Source organism: Gopherus flavomarginatus, chromosome 5 (assembly GCF_025201925.1).
Source record: "Gopherus flavomarginatus isolate rGopFla2 chromosome 5, rGopFla2.mat.asm, whole genome shotgun sequence".
Taxonomy (NCBI): Eukaryota; Metazoa; Chordata; order Testudines; family Testudinidae; genus Gopherus; species Gopherus flavomarginatus.
In genome coordinates this window covers 99,867,087-99,890,627 of record NC_066621.1, presented here as the reverse complement: position 1 = coordinate 99,890,627, position 23,541 = coordinate 99,867,087, and the positions used below count along the sequence as shown (strand labels likewise).

The 23,541-nt window shown below is 45.2% G+C and overlaps 1 protein-coding gene across 1 annotated transcript in view; it reads right to left on the bottom strand.

Moving 5' to 3' along the window:
• Positions 1–23,541, bottom strand: part of CCDC9B (coiled-coil domain containing 9B) — a 159,322-nt gene that overhangs the window by 82,065 nt on the left and 53,716 nt on the right. The window contains exons 3-4 of the mRNA XM_050954829.1: positions 21,851–21,955; positions 20,125–20,286 (exon numbers count right to left, since the gene is read on the bottom strand). Of these exons, the coding sequence (XP_050810786.1) occupies positions 20,125–20,286; positions 21,851–21,916 (228 nt within the window). The 5' untranslated portion in view covers positions 21,917–21,955. The remainder of the gene's footprint in view (positions 1–20,124; positions 20,287–21,850; positions 21,956–23,541) is intronic.

Genomic DNA, 23,541 nt, shown 5'->3' with positions numbered 1-23,541 from the left:
CTGCCAGAGGTTCAGCTGAACAGATGTAGCCGCATGCCCAAGTGCAGACAAGTTCCTTCAGCCAGACCAATTTTTCTCAACTGTTTCAATGAAGCCATTCAGCACGTTTAACTAAAACATGGTAAAAATTCTGGAAGCTCTTTTTCTACACCAGTGGTTTATTCTCCTCTTGCTTACACTGGTTTAACTCTGCATACCTCCATTAACTTCATAGGAGTTACTCTTGATTTACACTGGTGTAAGTGAGATGAGAATCAGGGCTGAGGGCTCCTGCTGGTTCTAATATCCAGAGCTTGTTCTAACAGTGGTGGGAATTTTTTGTAAAATTTCCTAGTGTAGACCCAGCTTTACTTTCAAATTTCATAGCAAACATTCACGCAGTTGTAGCCTCTAATCATTTTTGTTGCCTTTCTTGGGACTTTTTCTATTTCTGCTGTATCCTTTTTTAGATGAGTTGTTCATTGAAAACAAATATTGTATACAAGGTGAGGTTCCGCCATCAATCAGTTGAACATCATTCTAATAGTTTCTGCATTGTTCTCTATCCCCATGTCAACACAACCTAACATTTGATGTGCTAGTTTGACGGTTGCTGTGAATTGAGTGGATGTCTTCAGTGAGCCATCCCCAGGGATGTCCAGATCAATGATAAAGAGTGGTTCAGGAGGCAAATTAGCAATCAACATCACCCAAAGAGTCACAGTAGTGTGAATTCATTGTTTCATTTACTATAGTACTACACAGTATATTAATATTTAAACAGTATGATAGGGAAATATATATATATTCTCACAGCAAAATGACTGACCAAGTATTATTATTTTATCAACTACAATTGGTTAATAACATAGTAAAAGCATCCTGATTGGTTAATAACTTAGATTGGTTAATAATTAAAGCACACAATGTTTCAATATCACGTGCTGCAAAGAGGCACGTTAAAGAGCGGCTTGCAAGTGTCAATCTGAGTATCACAGGTCTAGATCTTTTTCATAAGAGATTAACATTAATTAAGAATCCAATTTGACAGTCAAAAGAATGAGCAGTCATTTTAATGCACAATGCAAACTGTCTTGGAGGCCATTGCAGTCAGATATCCAGGGTCAGGTTGAATATTGAGCCTAGGAGAACTGAATGCTCTAGAGATCTCCATTCTCACAAATTATATAAACCGTGTTAAAGGCTTTTGGAAGTCCTGTGTATTGGCTGGTTGATGGCCATACTGATATCTTGGCAGAGCTCCACAGACAGGAACTTACTTGGGTTTATTAGAGTTGGGCCTGAGCCACAAAGTTCCAATCTGGATCCAAACTCCTCCAAAATTCCCGTTGTCAGATCCAAGGTTTGCATTCTATCAGTTCTGTAGTGCAATGTACTGGGTTTTGGTGTATATATAATGTTGCCCTCTAGTGGCTAGCCCACAGGGACTATGTGATGGGACATGCGCCCATCTTACTGATAAGCTACCAAGCATTCCTGCCCTGAGGCAGTGCCAGTTAGGTGCACCTGCAGAACATGCTCCGCTTGGAGAAGTGGAGTTTAAAAGGGTGTGTCATAAACAGATAGCTAAGGGTTAATGTCTCTTCCACCTGAAGCACCTGACCAGAGGACCAATCAGGAAACCGGATTTTTTCAACTCTGGGTGGAGGGAGTTTGTATCTGAGTCTTTTGTCTGCCTGCCTGCTTTCTCTGAGCTTTGGAGAAGTAGTTCTACTTTCCAGTCTTCTGTTTCTAAGTGTAAGGACAAAGAGATCAGATAGTAAGTTCTATGGTTTCTTTTCTTTGGTATTTGCACGAATATAAGTGCTGGAGTGCTTTGATTTGTATTCTTTTTGAATAAGGCTGTTTATTCAATATTCTTTTAAGCAATTGACCCTGTGTTGTATCATCTAAATACAGAGAGAACATTTGTATGTATTTTTCTTTCTTTTTATATAAAGCTTTCTTTTAAGACCTGTTGGAGTTTTTCTTTACTCAGGGAAATTGAGTCTGTACTCACCAGGGAATTGGTGGGAGGAAGAAATCAGGGAGATCTGTGTGTTGGATTGCTAGCCTGATTCTGCATTCCCTCTGGGGGAATAGGAAAGTACTTTTTGTTTCCAGGATTGGGAACAGAGAGGGGGAGTCTCTCTGTGTAGTTTCACAGAGCTTGTGTCTGTGTATCTCTCCAGGAGCACCTGGAGGGGGGAAGGGAAAAAGGATTATTTCCCTTTGTTGTGAGACTCAAGGGATTTGGGTCTTGGGGTCCCCAGGGAAGGTTTTTCAGAGGGACCAGAGTGCCCCAAAACACTCTAATTTTTTGGGTGGTGGCAGCAGGTACCAGGTCCAAGCTGTTAACTAAGCTTGGAGGTTTTCATGCTAACCCCCATATTTTGGACGCTAAGGTCCAAATCTGGGACTAAGGTTATGATATGGTGTAGCAGTGGTGGGATATAGACAGAATCAAGAAGCCAGTAGGAATATTATATTTTTCTTTTCTCTGCTAAGGGCTTTTTAGCAGAGAGAGAAACAGTTGGTTTTAAAAGGGAACCAGAGAGAATTTTTTTTCTGCTCTCTCTGGCAGTTGTGGCTTGCATGTTAAGCGAGAAGCCATTAAGAGACTGTTGAGGGTCTTTTGTCATGCAATAGCCCTCCCATTAGGAGGCAAGTACCAGCACTTATATGCATGCAAATAAAGTGGTTTTTCTGGTTTCCTTTCATTGAACATTAGCTAGAGAGAGAAAGGGGCTAAAAGCACTGTTGCTAGGCAGACTTCAGGAGGCAACAGAACCTGCAGTTCAAAAGATAAACACCGGAGGGCACCCCAACACAAGAAAACAGGAACCATGACTTCTAAGGCAAAAATTGAGGCCGAAGAACAAATCAAAGAAGCTGAACACAGGCGACAGATGGAGATGAAAGAAAAGGAAGAAAGCATGAAACTGGCAGCCTTCCAAAGAGAACAGGCAGCCCAAGAGGCAGCACACAAAAGAAAACTAGAAGAAGAAGAGTTGGCCTACCGAAGGAAACAAGCAGAAGAAGAGGCGGCCCACCGCCGAGACATGGAAAAACACCAAAACGAAATGGAAAAACACCAAAAAGAAATGGAAAAAACAACAAAAAGAAATGGAAAAACAACAAAAAGAGAATGAAGAGAAGGAAAAACAGAGAAAACATGAACTGGAGATGGCAAAAGCTGGGCTGCATGTGCCAGCCAACCCTAACAACCCGGCGCCAATTATTGCTCCACAGCACAGGAAATTTCCCACCTACAAGGCAGGTGATGACACCGAGGCCTTCTTGGAAAATTTTGAAAGAGCCTGTCTTGGGTACAACATCCCCGAAGACCAGTACATGGTAGAATTGAGGTCACAGCTCAGTGGACCTTTAGCAGAGGTGGCAGCTGAAATGCCTAAGCTGCAAATGAATGACTATAAACTTTTTCAAACCAAGGCCAGATACCGAATGGGGATAACCCCAGATCATGCCCGTCGGCGCTTCAGAACCCAAAAGTGGAAACCAGAGGTGTCATTTCCCAAACACGCCTACTACATTGCAAAAAACTATGAGGCCTGGATAACAGGAAACAACATTCAAACCTTGGAAGAACTGAACCTCCTCATACAAATGGAGCAGTTCTTGGATGGTGTTCCTGAAGACATCACACGGTACATACAAGATGGAAATCCCAAAGATATCGCTGAGGCGGGGGAGATTGGAGCCAAATGGATGGAACTGGCAGAAAGCAAGAAAGCTACTGTCAAGGGGAACGATTACCCCAGGGGGCACACAGACCATAAACCCTACAACCGAGGACAGCCAAAGACCCCACATACCACCCAAGTCAAGCCACAGATACCCTACCCTTCAACCTCACCAGTCTCCAGTAACTCACCTCGGCCCAGTGACCCATCAGATGGAAGATGCTTTAAGTGTAATGAACTGGGACATATCAAGGCCAACTGTCCCAAGAACACCATGCGAGTGCAATTCATTACACCACCATCACACCAAAGATTCCCAGGCCCGGATGCCTCTCAAATACCCTTGGAGCGAAGGGAAAATTTGAGAGTGGGCGGAAAGAAGGTTACTGCGTGGAGAGACACGGGGGCACAAGTGTCAGCTATCCACCAATCCTTCGTTGACCCCAAATTCATCAACCCAAAGGCCAAAGTTACAATTTACCCCTTCATGTCACAAGCTGTAGACTTGCCTACAGCTCAACTGCCTGTCCAGTACAAAGGCTGGTCAGGAATGTGGACTTTTGCAGTCTATGACAATTATCCTATCCCCATGCTACTGGGGGAAGACTTGGCCAACCAGGTGAGGCGGGCCAAGAGAGTGGGAATGGTTACACGTAGCCAAACCAGGCAAGCTTCCAGACCCATTCCTGTTCCTGAGCCGTCCACAGACGCCCCATCTGTGTTACCAGAGACCCAGACAGAGGTAGTGGATCCAGATTCCATGCCAACCACTGAAACAGCCACAGCATCTCCAGTCCCAGGCCCGGAACTGGAACAGCAACCAGCCCCAGCAAGTGCAACTACATCTTCAAACTCAACGCCAGAGGGCGCCAGCGAGCCAAAACTGGCAGAAGCAACAGACAGCCATACCCAAAAGGCTCAGCCAGAGCCTGAAATACCCTCAGGTGCACCAGCGGAGAGCGGTACACCAGCAACGGAAACAACCCCATCACCTACATCGCTTCCAGAGGGACCAAGCCCAAGTCCACAGTCTGAGGAAGAACTGGTGACCCCAGCCTCAAGGGAACAGTTCCAGACTGAGCAGGAAGCAGATGACAGCCTTCAGAAAGCTTGGGCGGCGGCACGGAGCACCCCACCGCCTCTCAGCTCTTCTAATCGATCCCGGTTTGTTATAGACCAAGGACTTTTATACAAGGAAATTCTTTCTGGTGGACACCGGGAAGAATGGCAGCCGCAAAAACAGTTGGTGGTTCCAACTAAGTACCGGGAGAAGCTCTTAAGCTTAGCCCATGATCATCCCAGTGGCCATGCTGGGGTGAACAGAACCAAGGACCGGTTGGGGAAGTCCTTCCACTGGGAGGGGATGGGCAAGGACGTTGCCAAGTATGTCCGGTCTTGTGAGGTATGCCAAAGAGTGGGAAAGCCTCAAGACCAGGTCAAGGCCCCTCTCCAGCCACTCCCCATAATTGAGGTCTCATTTCAGCGAGTAGCTGTGGATATTCTGGGTCCTTTCCCAAAAAAGACACCCAGAGGAAAGCAGTACGTACTAACTTTAGTGGACTTTGCTACCCGATGGCCAGAAGCAGTAGCTCTAGGCAACACCAGGGCTAACACTGTGTGCCTGGCCCTAACAGACATCTTTGCCAGGGTAGGTTGGCCCTCTGACATCCTTACAGATTCAGGGTCTAATTTCCTGGCAGGGACCATGGAAAAACTGTGGGAAACTCATGGGGTGAATCACTTGGTTGCCACTCCGTACCACCATCAAACCAATGGCCTGGTGGAAAGGTTCAATGGAACTTTGGGGGCCATGATACAAAAATTCATCAACGAATTCTCCAATAATTGGGACCTAGTGTTGCAGCAGTTGCTGTTTGCCTACAGGGCTGTACCACATCCCAGTTTAGGGTTTTCACCATTTGAACTTGTGTATGGTCACGAGGTTAAGGGGCCATTACAGTTGGTGAAGCAGCAATGGGAGGGGTTTACGCCTTCTCCAGGAACTAACATTCTGGACTTTGTAAGCAACCTACAAAGCACCCTCCAACACTCTTTAGCCCTTGCTAGAGAGAACCTAAAGGATGCTCAAGAAGAGCAAAAGGCCTGGTATGACAGACATGCCAGAGAACGTTCCTTCAAGGTAGGAGACCAGGTTATGGTCTTGAAGGCGCAACAGGCCCATAAGATGGAAGCATCATGGGAAGGGCCCTTCACGGTCCAAGAGCGCCTGGGAGCTGTAAACTACCTCATAGCATTTCCCAATTCCTCACTAAAGCCTAAAGTGTACCATGTTAATTCTCTCAAGCCTTTCTATTCCAGAGACTTACAGGTTTGTCAGTTTACAGTCCAGGGAGATGATGCTGAGTGGCCTGACGGTGTCTACTACGACGGGAAAAAAGACGGTGGCGTGGAAGAGGTGAACCTCTCAACCACCCTGGAACGTCTGCAGCGGCAACAAATCAAGGAGCTGTGCACTAGCTTCGCCCCATTGTTCTCAGCCACCCCAGGACGGACTGAACGGGCATACCACTCCATTGATACAGGTAATGCTCACCCAATCAGAACCCCACCCTACCGAGTGTCTCCTCATGCCCAAGCTGCTATAGAACGGGAGATCCAGAACATGCTACAGATGGGTATAATCCGCCCATCTACCAGTGCATGGGCATCTCCAGTGGTTCTGGTACCCAAACCAGATGGGGAAATACGCTTTTGCGTGGACTACCGTAAGCTAAATGCTGTAACTCGTCCGGACAACTATCCAATGCCACGTACCGATGAGCTATTGGAAAAGTTGGGACGTGCCCAGTTCATCTCTACAATAGACTTAACCAAGGGGTACTGGCAAGTACCGCTTGATGAACCTGCCAAGGAGAGGTCAGCATTCGTCACCCATGCGGGGGTGTATGAATTCAATGTCCTTCCTTTCGGCCTTCAAAATGCACCCGCCACCTTCCAGAGGCTGGTAGATGGTCTACTAGCTGGACTGGGAGAATTTGCAGTTGCCTACCTCGATGATGTGGCCATTTTTTCAGACTCCTGGCCCGAACACCTACTACACCTGGAAAAGGTCTTTGAGCGCATCAGGCAGGCCGGACTAACTGTTAAGGCCAAAAAGTGTCAAATAGGCCAAAACAGAGTGACTTACCTGGGGCACCAGGTGGGTCGAGGAACCATAAACCCCCTACAGGCCAAGGTGGATGCTATCCAAAAGTGGCCTGTCCCAAAGTCAAAGAAGCAGGTCCAATCCTTCTTAGGCTTGGCCGGATACTACAGGCGATTTGTACCACACTACAGCCAAATCGCTGCCCCATTGACCGACCTGACCAAAAAGACCCAGCCAAATGCCGTTAAGTGGACTGATGAGTGTCAAAAGGCCTTTACCCAGCTTAAGGCGATGCTCATGTCTGACCCTGTGCTCAGGGCCCCGGACTTTGACAAGCCATTCCTAGTAACAACAGATGCATCTGAGCGTGGTATAGGAGCAGTGCTCGTGCAGGAAGCAACAGATCACAACTTCCATCCTGTCGTGTTTCTCAGCAAGAAACTGTCTGAGAGGGAAAGTCACTGGTCAGTCAGTGAAAAGGAATGCTATGCCATTGTGTACGCCCTGGAAAAGCTACGCCCATATGTTTGGGGACGGCGGTTCCAACTACAAACTGACCATGCTGCACTAAAGTGGCTTCATACTGCCAAGGGGAACAACAAGAAACTTCTTCGTTGGAGTTTAGCTCTCCAAGATTTTGATTTTGAAATTCAGCACATCACAGGAGCTTCTAACAAAGTAGCTGATGCACTCTCCCGTGAGAGTTTCCCAGAATTCAGTAGTTAAAAAGTGTTCTTAAAATGTAGAAGTCTGTTAGTTATATACTTAGGGGTATATGTAAAGGTGCATGTGTTGTATTAATCTGTTTATTTTAAAGTTCTAGAAGGAAATCGCCGCCAGTGAGCTTCCCCACTGTCTGCAATTTGGGGGGCGTGTCATAAACAGATAGCTAAGGGTTAATGTCTCTTCCACCTGAAGCACCTGACCAGAGGACCAATCAGGAAACCGGATTTTTTCAACTCTGGGTGGAGGGAGTTTGTATCTGAGTCTTTTGTCTGCCTGCCTGCTTTCTCTGAGCTTTGGAGAAGTAGTTCTACTTTCCAGTCTTCTGTTTCTAAGTGTAAGGACAAAGAGATCAGATAGTAAGTTCTATGGTTTCTTTTCTTTGGTATTTGCATGAATATAAGTGCTGGAGTGCTTTGATTTGTATTCTTTTTGAATAAGGCTGTTTATTCAATATTCTTTTAAGCAATTGACCCTGTGTTGTATCATCTAAATACAGAGAGAACATTTGTATGTATTTTTCTTTCTTTTTATATAAAGCTTTCTTTTAAGACCTGTTGGAGTTTTTCTTTACTCAGGGAAATTGAGTCTGTACTCACCAGGGAATTGGTGGGAGGAAGAAATCGGGGAGATCTGTGTGTTGGATTGCTAGCCTGATTCTGCATTCCCTCTGGGGGAATAGGAAAGTACTTTTTGTTTCCAGGATTGGGAACAGAGAGGGGGAGTCTCTCTGTGTAGTTTCACAGAGCTTGTGTCTGTGTATCTCTCCAGGAGCACCTGGAGGGGGGAAGGGAAAAAGGATTATTTCCCTTTGTTGTGAGACTCAAGGGATTTGGGTCTTGGGGTCCCCAGGGAAGGTTTTTCAGAGGGACCAGAGTGCCCCAAAACACTCTAATTTTTTGGGTGGTGGCAGCAGGTACCAGGTCCAAGCTGGTAACTAAGCTTGGAGGTTTTCATGCTAACCCCCATATTTTGGACGCTAAGGTCCAAATCTGGGACTAAGGTTATGATAGGGTGAGACTGGCCACACAAACTAGATGGTTGGGTTTATTTTCTTCCTAGGAGCAGGGACGCTGCCAGAGACTGCTAGCAAGGGGAGCTCAGTCTGAGGCACTTGCTAGCCCATCCTTCTCTCCCTCCTTGTCTGGGGCAGACTGGCATTATGAGCCTGATATGGACAAAGGATACTAAAGGGGTCCTTGCATCCAGTGAGCTGCGGTGGGACCTGGGGAGTGCTGCCAAGGGACAAGAGGCAAGTGTACATAACCAGACTCAAGAGTCAGAACGGACCTTGAGAGTGAGCTGAACTCCTGCTGGAAACAGTCAGATTGCTCGGCAGTGGGTGCATGTAGGGGACCCATGGGTAACAGATTCAAAGAGACTACAACTGATCCCAGGTTGAGAGTCGGCTGACTACAGCTATTACAATTGCAAAGTAAGGATATTCTTCTTTAGTTAAAGGACAAGAAGCCCGCGGTTTTGGAGCAGAAGGAACAGGGGTCTAGACCTAGCACTGTGCATGCAATTAATAAATGTACCAGTTGTCTGCAGCACATGGGTTTTTTACAATAGTGACCAGCCAGGCATTGCAGATCAGGATCCAGATTCATAGATTCCAAGGCCAGAAGGAACCACTGTGATCATCTAGTCTGACCTCCCATGTAGCACAGACCAGATAACTTCCCTCAAAATAATTCCTACAGCGGAGCTTTTAGAAAAAACATCCAATCTTGATTTTAAAATGGTCAGTGATGGAGAATCCACCACAACTCATGGTAATTTGTTCCAATTACTCTACCTTATTTCCAGTCTGAATTTGTCTAGTTTCAACTTCCAGCCATTGGATGATGATATACCTTTCTCTGCTAGACTGACGAGCCCATTATCAAATACGTGTTCCCATGTAGGTACTTATAGACTGTGATCAAGTCTCCCTTTAACTGAATCTTTGTTAAGCTAAATAGATGGAGCTCCTTGAGTCCATGACTATAAAGCATGTTTTCTAATCCTTTCATCATTCTCATGGCTCTTCTCTGAACTTCCAATTTGTCAACATCCTTCCTGGATTGTGGACATCATAACTGGACACAGTATTCTGGCAGCGGCTGCACCACAGTATAGAGGTAAAATAACCGCTCTACTCCAATTTGAGATTTCTCTGCTTATTCATCCGAGAATTGCATTAACCCTTTTCGCCACAGCATTGCACTGGGAACTCATGTTCTGCTGATTATTCACCATGACCCCAAATCTTTTTTAGCATCAACCATTCAAACATCTAGAAAGTTAAGGATGACCCAGCATCGTATTTTTGTGTGCTACTGGAGGATTGAGGAATTATCAGACAATCAAGCATTATCAGACACCGGGAGGAAGGTCCTGTGGTGAGGAAAAAGAAGGTGTTTGGAGGAGGCCATGGGGAAGTAGCCCAGGGAGTTGTAGTTGTCATGCAGCTGTTACAGGAGGCACTATAGACAGCTGCAATCCACAGGGCCCTGGGCTGGAACCCAGAGTAGAGGGTGGGCCTGGGTTCCCTGCAAACCTTGCAACTCCTGATCAGACACAGGAGGAGTTGACCCAGACTGTGGGTTCCACCAGAGGGGAAGATCACAGAGGTGAGCAAATCCGCCAATAAGCGCAGGACCCACCAAGGTAAAGGAGGACCTTTGTCACACTCCTCTGTTCATGTTCTTATAATGTGATATATACTTGTAATACCTTGGATTTTATAACTAAACAAATCTTTCAAATCTGACTTACTTTTCACCATTTATGTGTTTGTGTTTACTTTCTCAATTTTACTCAAATTGTAGAGTGCAATTAGATTCTGCATTTGTAGAGTGAACATGAACTGAACATGGTGAGAGCAGAATTAAACCTCTGAATAGCTTGTCTTGTGTTTATCTAAATCACACAGGCAATTCTGAAAATCCCACCTGCTGTTATCTTTGGGTTCACACTACTATGGGGCAGTGTTTATAGCCAAAAATTCTCCTATATTTGTTTTTCTGGAAAAAGTGTCATGAAAACACTTATCGTGAGATTTCCTCAGTCACCAACAGAATTTGGATGCCCAATTCTCATAAAAATTACTGGAAAATAGGATTCTAAATCCTGTTGGTGGCTTTGAAAAATCTCAGCTTTATGTTCTTATTACATTTTTTTTCAAGCCAAAACCCATGTAGTGAGTCTCAATATGCCTCATGAGGCTCCCTTTATAAAGTGCCTTAACATTCTAATTTGGTTTTTGATACTTAAAAAAGTATGCTCATCATAATCTTGAGGCACATATGCATTAATTAGGGGTCAGCTGCAGCCATAGTATAACACCACTAAAGTCAGTGGAGTTACATCAGGATAAATATGGCTTACATGCTTTGGAATCAGGAGCAACATTTCAGAAAAATTCAAGGGGAGGGAGCAAAGTCATGTCAGCATATAGAACATTGTGTGATTATATTATATCCTGCAAAGTTGGGGGAGAAAGGGTCGTGGTGGGAGGAGTGGAAGACATAATGGAGCGTAAAAACCTATGAAAAGCTAGGAGGGGCTGCCCTGTGGCACCAAATGACACCTCTGTATAGAGTAAAAGAGGTGCAAGGTTTCGCCCTTTCCTTTCCCTCCTTTACCCTAATTTCCCCCTTTTAAAAACTATTATTTTTGGGTCCCCAGCTGCTTTCCTGAAGGCAGAAATTTATCAGTATCTCCTTCAGTTACCCATCTCCTGCATCCCACCACCAACCCTCTGCTCGAGTGAGTTACATACCACTATTAAAGAACACTGCATCCAAAATACTAGATCCCTTCTTTATCACCATTTTAATAGAAATGGACAATAATTTTCTCCCATCACCATGAAGAACTGCTCGGAACCACAGCAGTGACTATTTCTTTTTCAAAATGGATCTATTTGTCTCTAGGGCCAGACCCTGCAAGGTCATGATATATCCCTGAGTACCCTTGGTGCCTACTGAAGTTAGTGGGTTGCTTAGCACCTTGCAGGATAGGACCTTTAAAGCGCTACCTGTGGCTGAGTGTCCTTGCCCCATGTCTAGGATCACTTAGAACTTCTAACTCAGCTTTACTAACCATGAGATATTGCTCGAGTCAGATGTCTCGCTGGTGTTGTCAGCATTCTCTCAAGTATCAATATTGCCACAGAACATCTGTGCTCCACTGGTGATTAACCTAGCGTGAGGGACACTATTGGAAGTACATTTTGTCACCCTTAAGTCCAACAAACCCATCTGGTACACTAAGCGGTGTGGTTAATTAATGAGCAGGAGAATTGGGGTTCCCTGCCCTGAGTGATGCACTGATGTGAGCTGCTCAGCACTGTGGGCATCATTTTTATAAAAAAGGCCAGTTTGGGGATGGACATGGGGGAGTCCCTAGTAGTTTTCGATGGCTCAGAGTACTAATAATGAGCTACTAACCTATAACCTCTACATCAACAACTCAAATCCAGTCTACATCAGTATTTGATACCTGGTGCCAGTCAGTGGTCTATGCAAATGATCTCAGTCCAGTTCTTGTTACACAGATATCACCATCACAAATAGGCACTCAGAAGAGAGGCCTAGGGCTATGTCTACACTACTGCGATACATCCACCTACGCTACGCAACTCCAGCTATGTGAATAACATGGCTGGAGTTGACATACCTTAGGTCGAGTTAGCACGGGGTCTACATTGCAGGGGGTCGATGGGAGAAACTCAGCAATCTGCTGTTGATTTGGCCGGTCTTCACTAGACCCACTAAATCGACTGCTGGTGGATTGATCTCAGAGTATGGATCCCGGCCAGAGCAGGCTCCAGGCACCAGCTCAGCAAGCAGGTGCTTGGGGCGGCCAAGGGGAAGGGATGGCATGTCAGGCTGTTCGGCAGCAATTCAGCGGCGGGTCCCTCGGTCCCTCTCAGAGGGAAGGACTGGCCGCTGAATTGCCGCCAAAGAAGAAAACGGCGTGGTGGAGCTGCCGCCGATCATGACATCTCCCCCTCCACCGGCTTGGGAAGGGAAAAACCCTGGAGCTGGCCCTGATCCCGGCTGTAGTGTAGACCTGCCCTAGGACTGAATGGGCAGGGAGAATAAATTAACCTCCCACTGGTAGTTCCTCCAGAACAGTGTTTCTCAAACTGGGGTTGCTGCTTGTATAGAGAAAGCTTATGGTGGGCTGGGACAGTTTGTTTACCTGCCCCGTCCACAGGTCCAGCCGATCGCGGCTCCCAGGGGCCGCGGTTCGCTGCTCCAGGCCAATGGGAGCTGCTGGAAGCGTCACAGGCCAAGGGACTCACTGGCCGCTGCTTCCAGCAGCTCGCATTGGCCTGCAGTGGTGAACTGTGGCCAGTGGGAGCTGCGATCAGCCAGACCTGCGGACAGGGCAGGTAAACAAACCAGCCCGGCCCGCTAGGGGCTTTCCCTACACAAGTGGTGACCCCAGTTTGAGAAACACTGCTCCAGAATAAGGATGAGACACACTGGAGGGAACTGAGTATGAAAGCTTGCACTGCTGGTGCCTGGGTTATAGTTGTGCTGACCCTGCTCCCACTGAAGACCAGGTGAGCAGGAGCAGGCTTTCCATGGGTATGTAGCAGAGCTCTCAGGCCTGTCAATTGAGGAATTTCACTTTTTAAGTGACAGCTACCAGCTGTGCCCACAGAGAATCCCTCCCTGAGTGGAGAAGGGGCCCAGATTTCCAGCTGACTCCAGATGGATCACAGCAGATTTGGAAAACTCTGTGAATGTAGCTTCTCTAATACCCAAAGAGTTAGAAAGGTCAGAAGTGGTGGTGAGAGGCTATGGGAGAGGAATTATGCAAAGTGCCAGTGAAACCTGACAATCAAAGAGAAACCAATATTTAAATAAAGTTAACCAATTAGGGGTGAGTGCTGAAAAGTGTTTAATGGATTTGCAGCAGATACAGCACATCTAGACAATTTATCATTAGAATTAAATGTACCATTAGGAGGATATAGAGCACAAGTGAGGCAATTAAGCACAGCACAGATTATCTGGGCTTGGGGGGAGTGACGCTTTTATTGAGGAAGAACACAGGAGACAGATCTACTTAGTAGCATTATGATTAGTTTTGAAAAAAAGTCAGACATGGAGATTACAGAAAATTGACTGGATTTTCTGGAAATTTTTCCCTCCCAGCATCCTTTCCAGCAAACTAATTCACAATATCCTCATTCCAACCATTTGATTCAATGTTCATGTGTTTTCTTTAACTCCTTTTCCTGGCAGAATAGTATTGGTTACTTCATTAGTCTCTTGTTTCTAATCTCGAGCGTCCAGAGGGATCCTTTAATCACAGTAAGAGTGTGCTCCATGGGGGATACTGACACTTCCCAGGGGTTTCTGCCTTTCAGTCTCTGGCTGAACAATAAACCCAGGCCACGATATGCACTCTGCAATAGAGAGTCCCCAGTTGTCTTTTCCTGCTTAAATATAGTAGTGCACCTGCAGGGCTTCAGCTCGCTCAGAAAATCTCTGCAGGCTGTGGAGAGCCAGTTGGGGTCTGCTGTGTTTCAACTGCTTTGAGCCTCCCAGGAGTTAGCCACCAACACTTTCACTTATTCACAGATGTTGATGATAACAGGGCCTGATCCAAAGCCCGTTGAAGTCAACGGAAAGGCTCCTGTTGACTTCAATGTGTGGTGAATCAAGTGGCGTTGTAAATTTAGCATTTGCAGGGACGAATCACTAAACAAATGAGCATGAATCAGGGTATTATCTCTTTGGCCATATCTGAGACTCTTGCCTCATACCTGCAAGCCCTCCATGTGCAGACTTCTCATTGACTTCAATGGGAATCTCTTCCACAGAAAGCTTGTAGAAGCTGACTCTGCATGGACTCTCACAGTAAAGAGGTTTCAGAGTGGGAGCCATGTTAGTCTGTATCAGCAAAAACAAAGAGGAGGTGCCACAAGACTCCTTGTTGTTTTTACATGAAGAGGCTGTCACAGCAAGAAGAAAGCCCACTGAAGCGCCAACTGGAATAATGAACCAATAATAAATGCCAGTTATGCTTTTGCAGAGTTCTTCTATTGGCCCTACCTGCCCTTTCCTGGCTTCACATCTTTCTCTGTGACTGAAACTGACAACATGTGATTAGAGGCTCTGACATTAGATGTTTAGATGTAGTCAGAGAAGCTGCAGTCGCATCATTTATACTGATTAACTGCTATACTGTAACTTGTGATGTACATACTGCAACCTGTGTATTTTAATATATCAACAAAAATCCAAAGTTTAAAAACTGCCCATTTAGGAGGAAGTTTCATAGTGGAGCAGGCTTGGACAAACACAAATAAAACTGAGCATTGTATGGTTTACATACGTTGCTCAGCCAGTCCTTCCTTGCATTCTCTGTTTATAGTTACTTTAGATATTTATGTTTGAATGAAAATATTCCCCTTGCAAGGGCCCTGGCGTTTGCCATGGGAAGGAGGATGATTTAACAAAGTGATTTAATTTAATAACTGTGGTTTATATCTCAGTGCCACCATCCAAGACACAATAGGGTTTTCCAGTCCACATTTGATTCCTAGGCAGTGGAGCCTAATTGCCACCTAGCAACTTCTCAGGCCTTCAGAGTTCCAATAAATGCCTTAACAGGACAGCAGTAGTAGATAAGTCAGCAGCCGATCTGAAATAATATACAACTTAGCCGAAGATTCTACACAATTGCTTTACCCTCCTCCACTACACATGGTCCCTCACTTATACACACACTCCTCCAATTCCCATTTTAATAATTACATTGAATGTAACTAAATGAGGGTTCTGCAGTGACGCCATTGAAACACATAAAACAAACTGATTTTCCTCCAGCACCAATCCAGGCTAATGGTCACAGCTTCACACTAACATGTGGGAGACCAGGATGAGAACTTGGATTTTATGCTGTAGGTCATGTTCTGGGCTCCAGGGATTAGCGCCTAGGTGGAAGAGCCATATACAAAGAAAATGTTATTAATCCACATCTAAGACCACAAACAGAAGTATGTAGCCAAAAGAGGCTCTGAGGGAGGTTGAAATATTTCATTTGTAATGTTCAGTAAATACTGGATGTAATGATTTACATGTAGACACTCCATAGTCCAAGATCAGAAGCATCTCTTTTTTTCATCTCATGAGGGGCTTTGGTTGTAGTGGAATGTGATTTCATTTGAAGAGAAGCATATTTAATGCAACTGTCAATCTATTTGTAAAGAATATAATGAGGGGCCTGAATCCTTTCCGATGCCCCTGAAAAATAATTTTGAAAGAAATCTTATTTCCTAAATGATTTGGTTTCTTTAAGGTAACATTTAATCGCTCTACAATAACAGTGATGCAGCCACATCTCCTTTGTGGAGAAGGGCAAACACAACAGGGAGAGATGGAATTCAAAAGGCACCAGAGGCACAAAACCAGGAGAGCTTTTCCAAACCACCTCATAAAGGAGAAGTGACTCTAGGGTGACCAGATGTCCAGATTTTATAGGGACAGTCCTGAATTTTGGGTCTCTTTCTTATATAGTCTCCTATTACCCCCTACCCCCATCCTGATTTTTCACACTTGCTGTCTGGTCACTCTAAGTGACTCTATGTGCATTTAGGCTACCCGCAAGATTTTCTTCATCTCTGTGTAGTGGGAGTTGTGGGGTATTAGCTTCATATACTTGGAAAATGTTTTTGGCTTTAAGCTAAGCCATGTAAATGGACCCAGATACTATGAGCCAAATTCATCCCTGTACCAGAGCTGAGCTTGGGGCCAGGCACCAGGAAGTCCCAATAAGGCAAAACTTTGTCACTTGTATGCCTCCACCATGCTGGGTTGTCTGGCACAGGCTGGAACAGCCAGTGGGGCTTCCCTAACTTGCGCTTGGCTGACCACAGCCCTGATGGGCCAGTCCATCAGCCAGTAATTGCTGAGGTGTAGCCTGGCCATGGCTCCTTTGTTCTGGCATGCCCCCTACACCACAAGGGCTCAGCAGGAGCCTCATACAGGGTCAGTTTTGCCAATCCCATGCCATCCTGGGATGACTCCTATGCTCGGGGCATTTACTGGGGTCCATTAGTGCAGCTTTGACTCTGCCAACATGAAAAAGTCCTCATGTAAAAGCTGCAAAGAGTCCTGTGGCACCTTATAGACTAACAGACGTATTGGTGCATGAGCTTTCATGGGTGAATACCCACTTCACTGGATGCATGTGAAGACTGTGTCAGTCACCGGTGAGTCAGGCCTTATGTGATAGTTGTCTAATAATAAATGTTTCATTATGATTACTAATCAATATCATGACACTCACCATTCTGAGTGAATTAAGTGCCCATCTTCACTGGAAAAACTTAGTATCTCTCTGTTCTAAAGCTTTTAAAGGTGAAAAGGTAGCTTTTAAATAACTCAATTCAAGTTATTATTTAGTGAGTCCCTTCAGAGGGTTTACTCTTGCTCCCACTGAAGTCAATGGCAAAATCACTGACTTCAATGAGAACAGGATCAGACCCACAGGGTACATCAGACCCTCACGCAACTGAGCACCGACGCCTGTATCCTTATAATACTAACTGCCAGATCTTTATCAAGCCCTTCTTCGCAAGTAACTTCTGACAGAGCAGAAGACACGGCTGGGATTCTTTTCATCTTTGCACATGGGCACGCAGACTTCACAAGTGTTCAGAAGTGAAGAGGTAACCTTTTGGATGACTTCTGCCTTGTCTAACAACTTCTGATCAAGCTTGAAGACGTAATACTTTTCGCAGTGACAGCATTTGGGGAAGAAAAGGGCATTTCAGAGCCCTGCATCTGGGGTTAGCCAATTAGTTCTGTATACCCAGCTCTTCTGGGTCAGTTGGGAGCCACCAGGATGACCCAGCATCGTAGTTCTAGTTCTTTACACAAAGGAGGGTTTGGTAGAAATGCTTAGGCTATTTGAAATGTCCAACTGTTATGAATTTACTGCTCTGAAAGTTGGCTACTGGCTACAAACAAGCAGACGAATGGAAATCTCCATTTTCTTACAATCATCTGGCAGGCTTATTGGTGAGGAGACCGATTCCCAAGAAGAATTCTAGTTCTGCTTAACTTATCATCTCTAACAATATGTATCCTTGGGACACAAAACACCATTATAGCATTCTTGCTGGCCACATGACTAGACTTAGCATCTCCTTCATTCCTGGAAAGTATCTTGATCCCTGATATATACAGTATGCTAGAGCAGCTATATTGTCCATCTATATCATCCTATGAACACCTCGTTTTGTATAAACGAGATAATTCCAGAATAAAGGGCCAAAACCTGAGGTCCTTGCTCTGTTTTTATTCAGTCTTTGCTCAGGCAGACTCAAACTGATTTCAGTGGCAACCGTAGTCACTTTAATGTTTTACTTCCACGCAAGCTTGCTTGCGTAAGAAACCTAGTAAAATCTGAGTCAGGACATAGGGATTTCTGCCCAGAAACAGGATCCCTTCTCTCACAATAACATCATTTGCTCCAAGATAGGGTAAAAAAAGATTCCTGGCAAGTCCCATCACCCTGAAGGTTTGGCATCTGTCTTCAGGTTTACCTTTCCAGAGTCCCAAAATATTGTGCCTGCTTCATTGGTCTCCTCTTTCAGCCACCATGATAAAATGAACTCCACGTTCATTGGAAGAAGACATTTCTGGCCTAGGGTATGTTTTTGTGAGTCCAGTGACAGTCCATAAACAAGTCTTGAATGGAGATGGTCCCAAGGAATCAGTAGCATGTAGGATATGACCAGCCCATCAGTTGATACCTTTCCCTATGATTGTATATCTATAGTGCTTTACTGAGGTTTAGTTCATTTTCATCTGAAGAAAAGATATTTACTGCCTTTGTGGTCAGTAGTACATCCAAATGATTAATACTCTGAGTTTGCCATGATTATGCATGATTGATGATGAGGGGTTTGTAGAGAAACCCCATCTCAACCTTAACTGTAATGTCACAATAGCAATGCTGTAATATGGAGAAAATTGTGGGAAAGATGAGGGTCCCACTTCGTCAGCTTTGACATTGGGTGGCCACTGCACTTTCAAGTGCTTGGTATGCAATGGACATCCAGGTATCTACTTTTCTCTTTATGTTTAGAACTTTGTGGAACTGAATTAGGGTCTGGAACCATATCAGAATGAGAAGTGTTACCATTTTCATCTATTGGGCATAACTACCTGTTTGGAGAGCACAGTATAGTTTCATCACAGCTGGTGGACTGGTGTCCTTATTTTACTTACAGTGTTTCTTTTTTATTTCCATAGCAAATGTATTGAATTTAGCAACTCTGTTTTTGACTCTTCTCAGCAGAAGGGGCACTGCTGTGACTGATCAGTTCAGAGGCAGAGGAAAGAGACTGACTCTATGTAGCTGGAGGCAGCTGTTGGACCTCCTGAGGGCACAGAAAGTTCAGGATTGGTGACTTCTGCCTGTTAATCAGACATGGAAAGGAAAACCCATAGTGCCTGGCTTGGCAGCAACCTGAAACACAGAATAAGCATTCACTGCAGGATCAAGTAATGAGAAGGTGGATTGGGAAGGATTTGCTCTTTTAAAAACACAAATATCTTCATTAGCAAAGGTAGGAAGATGTAAAAACACATTAATGGTAAATGTGATTCAAATTTAATGTAAATTGTTTCTCTTGCTTTTAAATATATTTTACTGGTGGGAGGTGTTACATTGACAGCCACAAGCACAGAAAGGGCTGTGAGGGTGTAACCCTCCTCATGTGTCTCAACCATGATTTGGAGGGACCATACCTAAAATTGAAACAAATGGCCAGTTTCCGTGCCTAGTCATTCTGCAGAGATTGCTAGCAAGGGTGCCAATTAGTGCCAGTTGTGATGGTGACTAGTGATGTGGACATCTGTCCATTGGGAACTGGATTGAGATTGCCAGCTGTTGTTATAGTCTGAATGTATGTCTAGAGGATGCTATGAGTGCATTTTATAAATGGAATATATAAAAATAATAGGCCACAAACCAGTCATCAGACTTCTGGTTCCACCCACCTGGGTTGGATTCTAACTAGAAATGGGCCCAAGCTGTGAATTTCAGATCCACATTCAAATTGGAACTTCCCTAAAGTGTGAGGTTCAGGTCTATTTCTAGTTCAACCCAGTGACCTAGAAGCAAAAGCCCAAGTCTGACGCGCTTTAAAAGTTTCCCTTGTTAAGTTACCAACTTGTGCTTCAAGTTAGCACCTGAATGTTTTTCAAGTCCAGTTTAACTTGCAGCTGTAACTGACTACGGATGGTATCTCATCTCTGAGAGAAAGCCATGAGTATAAAATAGGGAAAGGTATGGAAATTACTGTCAGCTTTACTAGGCTTGGAAATAGGATGCCTTTGGCAGGAGGAATCCAGAGTAGCACCATGTACACACAGATCACAGGAGTGTATTTGAATAGGGAGTCTTCCTGTATTAATCCTGGACTTGACAGCAATACAAACATCGAGCAAGTAATTGCAAGCATCAGTGCAGTAAGGAACAGGAAGACATTGAACAGCTCCAAGTTGAGAGAATGAGAACAGGGACCCCTTACAGCACAGAGAAAGCAATATATTAAGTCTTGAGTGATGCATCATTTTAAAGACTCACCTTGGCTTTGTTGTCCATAGTAACAGCCAGCTGCATCCTCTTCCCCATCCTGAATGTAAACATATGATCTGCTTCCTCCTCATCTTCCTCCTCATTGCTGACTCCAAACCCTGGGCTGGTGGGGCAGCTGCTTCCCCATTTCTCACTCACCACCCTTTTCTCCTGAAAAGCCAATCGGTCTGGTTTGAAAACAGGTCCTTTTGGGGTTACCAGTGTGTTTCCATTTTAGGAAAAACCTCTGCTTCAACAGCTGGGGGAGGGCAGCTGTGAAAATGTTAGAACTTGCTCCATGGGATGCTTTTTGCTCCCATTACAATACCATGACATTCTTCCAAAGAGCAAAACAACAGGCACTTTGTCTGATTAGCAGTGAAACCCACAAAGCTAAGTGGGTCCGGAAAACCCATTGCATTTACAAATCTGACATTTCAGACTAAAATGTCAAAGGTTTAGGAAACAGATGTCGTCATTTTCTTGTTAACGCTTACGGCTAGATTGTGCAACCCTAACTCCTGGTGCTGATCATTTATTGTTGACACCAGCAGACTACTGGTGTGAGTAAGTGCTCACCATTACAAGAATTGGACAATCTAGTCCGCAGAATGTTCAGTTTCTGGTTAATAACATCTTTCATCTCCTGTATGAAAGGGAAAAATTGTGCAGCAGTGCAAGCCTACAGTAAAGCATGGGCCAGTGGGTTGCTGGAATGAGGGAAAGACAGTCTACAAATGAACCTAATAAAGTAATTGTGTGAACAGTCCCACACCAGGGAAAAGGAACAAGGGTACATTTGCTCTACTTGTTCCATGAGCTCTGCTGTCATTGCATTCCCTTTAACACAGGGCTGCATGCAGTGTGTCAAGGAGGACTGGCCTTCTGATGTGTTGGGCCTAAAATGCTGGGAGGGGTGGATCAGGCCATGAATTGCCTCCTGTCTAATCCTGCTGCTAGTGAATGGGGATGACTGTCTGTTGGTGATTTGTTTAATCCCCCTATAGACCCAGACATATTAAAAAAAAGGACTGGGACAGCCCATGAGTTGCAGAGTTTGCATGGGAAACCCTATGAGAAACCATGTGTGGGAATCCCTAATGGCCACTTGTTTCGTTTGTTCTTAAGGTTGTTTAAGGGAAGGAGGGAGAATGTCCTGTTTGGACCTATGATATTTTCTTCTTATGTGTGTTCTGCCGTTAAATCCATGCCTTGACACACATCTGGAACTCCTATTTTTCACCCTACAGCAGATATAAATCACATCTGTTTTGGAAATATGTCTGCGACCATGTTTTTATTCATGTTTGGGAGTTCATATACATGTGAGTGTGCATATGTACGTGCACACACATCTGCTTGCTTGTATTTGTGTACATGCTTGCATCTGTGGGAACAGGTTTGTGTGTGCAGGCTAGGGTGACCAGACAGAAAGTGTGGAAAAATCGGGATGGTGGTGAGGAGTAATAGGAGCCTATATAAGAAAAAGCTCCAAAAATCGGGACTGTCCCTATAAAATAGGGACATCTGGTCACCCTAGTGCAGGCTACTGTATATCTGTGCATGAATCTATTCAGAACCTTTAAGTCTTTTGGGGTGTGGTTAGGTTCTGATTCCTGATACTCTGAATGTCTGTTGTACATGCTGCCTACTCCAGAGATAGCAGCTCTGTGTTCGTAAGGGCGGGATTCTTTAGTGAGAAGTTCACTTGTACTAAAAGGGAAACAAGACTTACGTTATGGGCCTTGGTGATAGTAATAGTCAGACCATCCTGCTTGGGTCTCCTGGAAGTGACAGCCATCCCCTCCTGCTCTGCTCGCTTTCTGTCCTCTTCTATTTCCTGAAACAGGCAAGTCCACATCCAACATCAGATCTTCCAAAGGCCTGTGATGAATCAAACCCACTCAGGCAGGGAGAGAAAAGGGCCGTGAGCTTTGCATGTACAACATCAGGGGGACAGAGCCGCCATAATGAACCACAGAAGCAAAGGCCAGGTGATTTTTATGCTTACTGGGACCTCAGGCTAGGTACAGTCATGGCCCATTTTCCTATTTTGCATTCCTACTGGGGAGTACATTGGGCCAACCAACATTTTGAAAGAAAGTTGACTTGCTGTGCGTCTTTTGTTAGTGCACTCTCAGCACAGCTTGTTCTCCAAGAAAGGTGTACCAGAGTTCTGTTCCTTGAGTGCATCTGCTCCCTGGTCATCTGTTAGCAGCCCCAGGCCTTTAGAACTGGGAACTGTAGTCCCAGGGTATATGACAAGGAACAAGCATGTGATCTATAGGACAAGCCTTCCTGTCTCTCTGCGTCATAAGTTCGGGAGGTGCTGCCACATCCCCTGGCTTGAAGTGGTTTCCATCATATACAGGTTTTACAGTTTGGTTCAATGGCTCTCAGCACCCCCACTATACAAATTGTTCCAGCGTCTCTGCTCCAGATACGTCTACACTGCAGCTGGGAGCATGCTTCCCAGCTCAAGTAGACAGATGAGCTAGCTCACTAAAAATAGCAGTGTAGCAGGGCGGTTTGGGCTAGCTGGCAGGGTACATATGCAGCGGGTCCATGCAGTTTTATACTCAGGCAGCTAGTCCAATCTGCCATCCGTGCTACCCCTGACTACATGGTTATTTTTAGTGCACTAGCTTGAGCACAGCTAGTGTGTGTCTGTTCAACCAAGCAGGGACACATGCTCCCAGCTCCAGTGTAGAGGTACCCTCAGACAGGAACAGCAGAGATGAAAGTTCCAGGGTTGGGCAATGACCTGGAAGGGGCTTACCACATGGACCAGGTGGGTAGCCGGGGAGAGAGACCTGGGCCTGTGGAAGTATAGGGCTCTCCATAGCAGCCAGGCAGAGAGGCTGATGGATTAGAAAACCGAGATGGGGCTGAGCTGGAGAGCATCCTGCACCAGGCAATGAGACTATGAGCCAAGCAGAGGGCTGATTGCTTATGGAACCTGGAGGAGGCTGTGAGACCTAGCTCCAGGGGAAGAGAGGGGAACTGTTTATGTTTAATGAGTTATACAAGCTCCGAAGCCAAGGGGGCAGAAAGGACTATGCCCAGTTTGTGAACCCTGCTGCCCAGGGGAGGAGCTACTTTTACTAATGGCCTTGTGTCTATGAACCAGGTCCCAAGGATGGGAATGTTACTTGAACCACATAACGAGTAGGAGGGGGCATTTTCGGTGAGCCTAGAGAGGGAAACTGAGGCCTGGATTCCTATTCCACAAGACAAGTGATGGAGGTTAGGGAATTGATTGACACATGGTTGTCAGTTCCTTTCCCTGACCATGCGTGACATTTAAGCCTTCCCATAGCCTTTCATTGTGCCCATTTTCCTTGCTGTCAGAAGGAAGGGGGAGTCCATGCAGGCTTTATGTGGCAAGGAGGTAAAGTATGGATGCCTGCTGAGGAAAGGCACGGC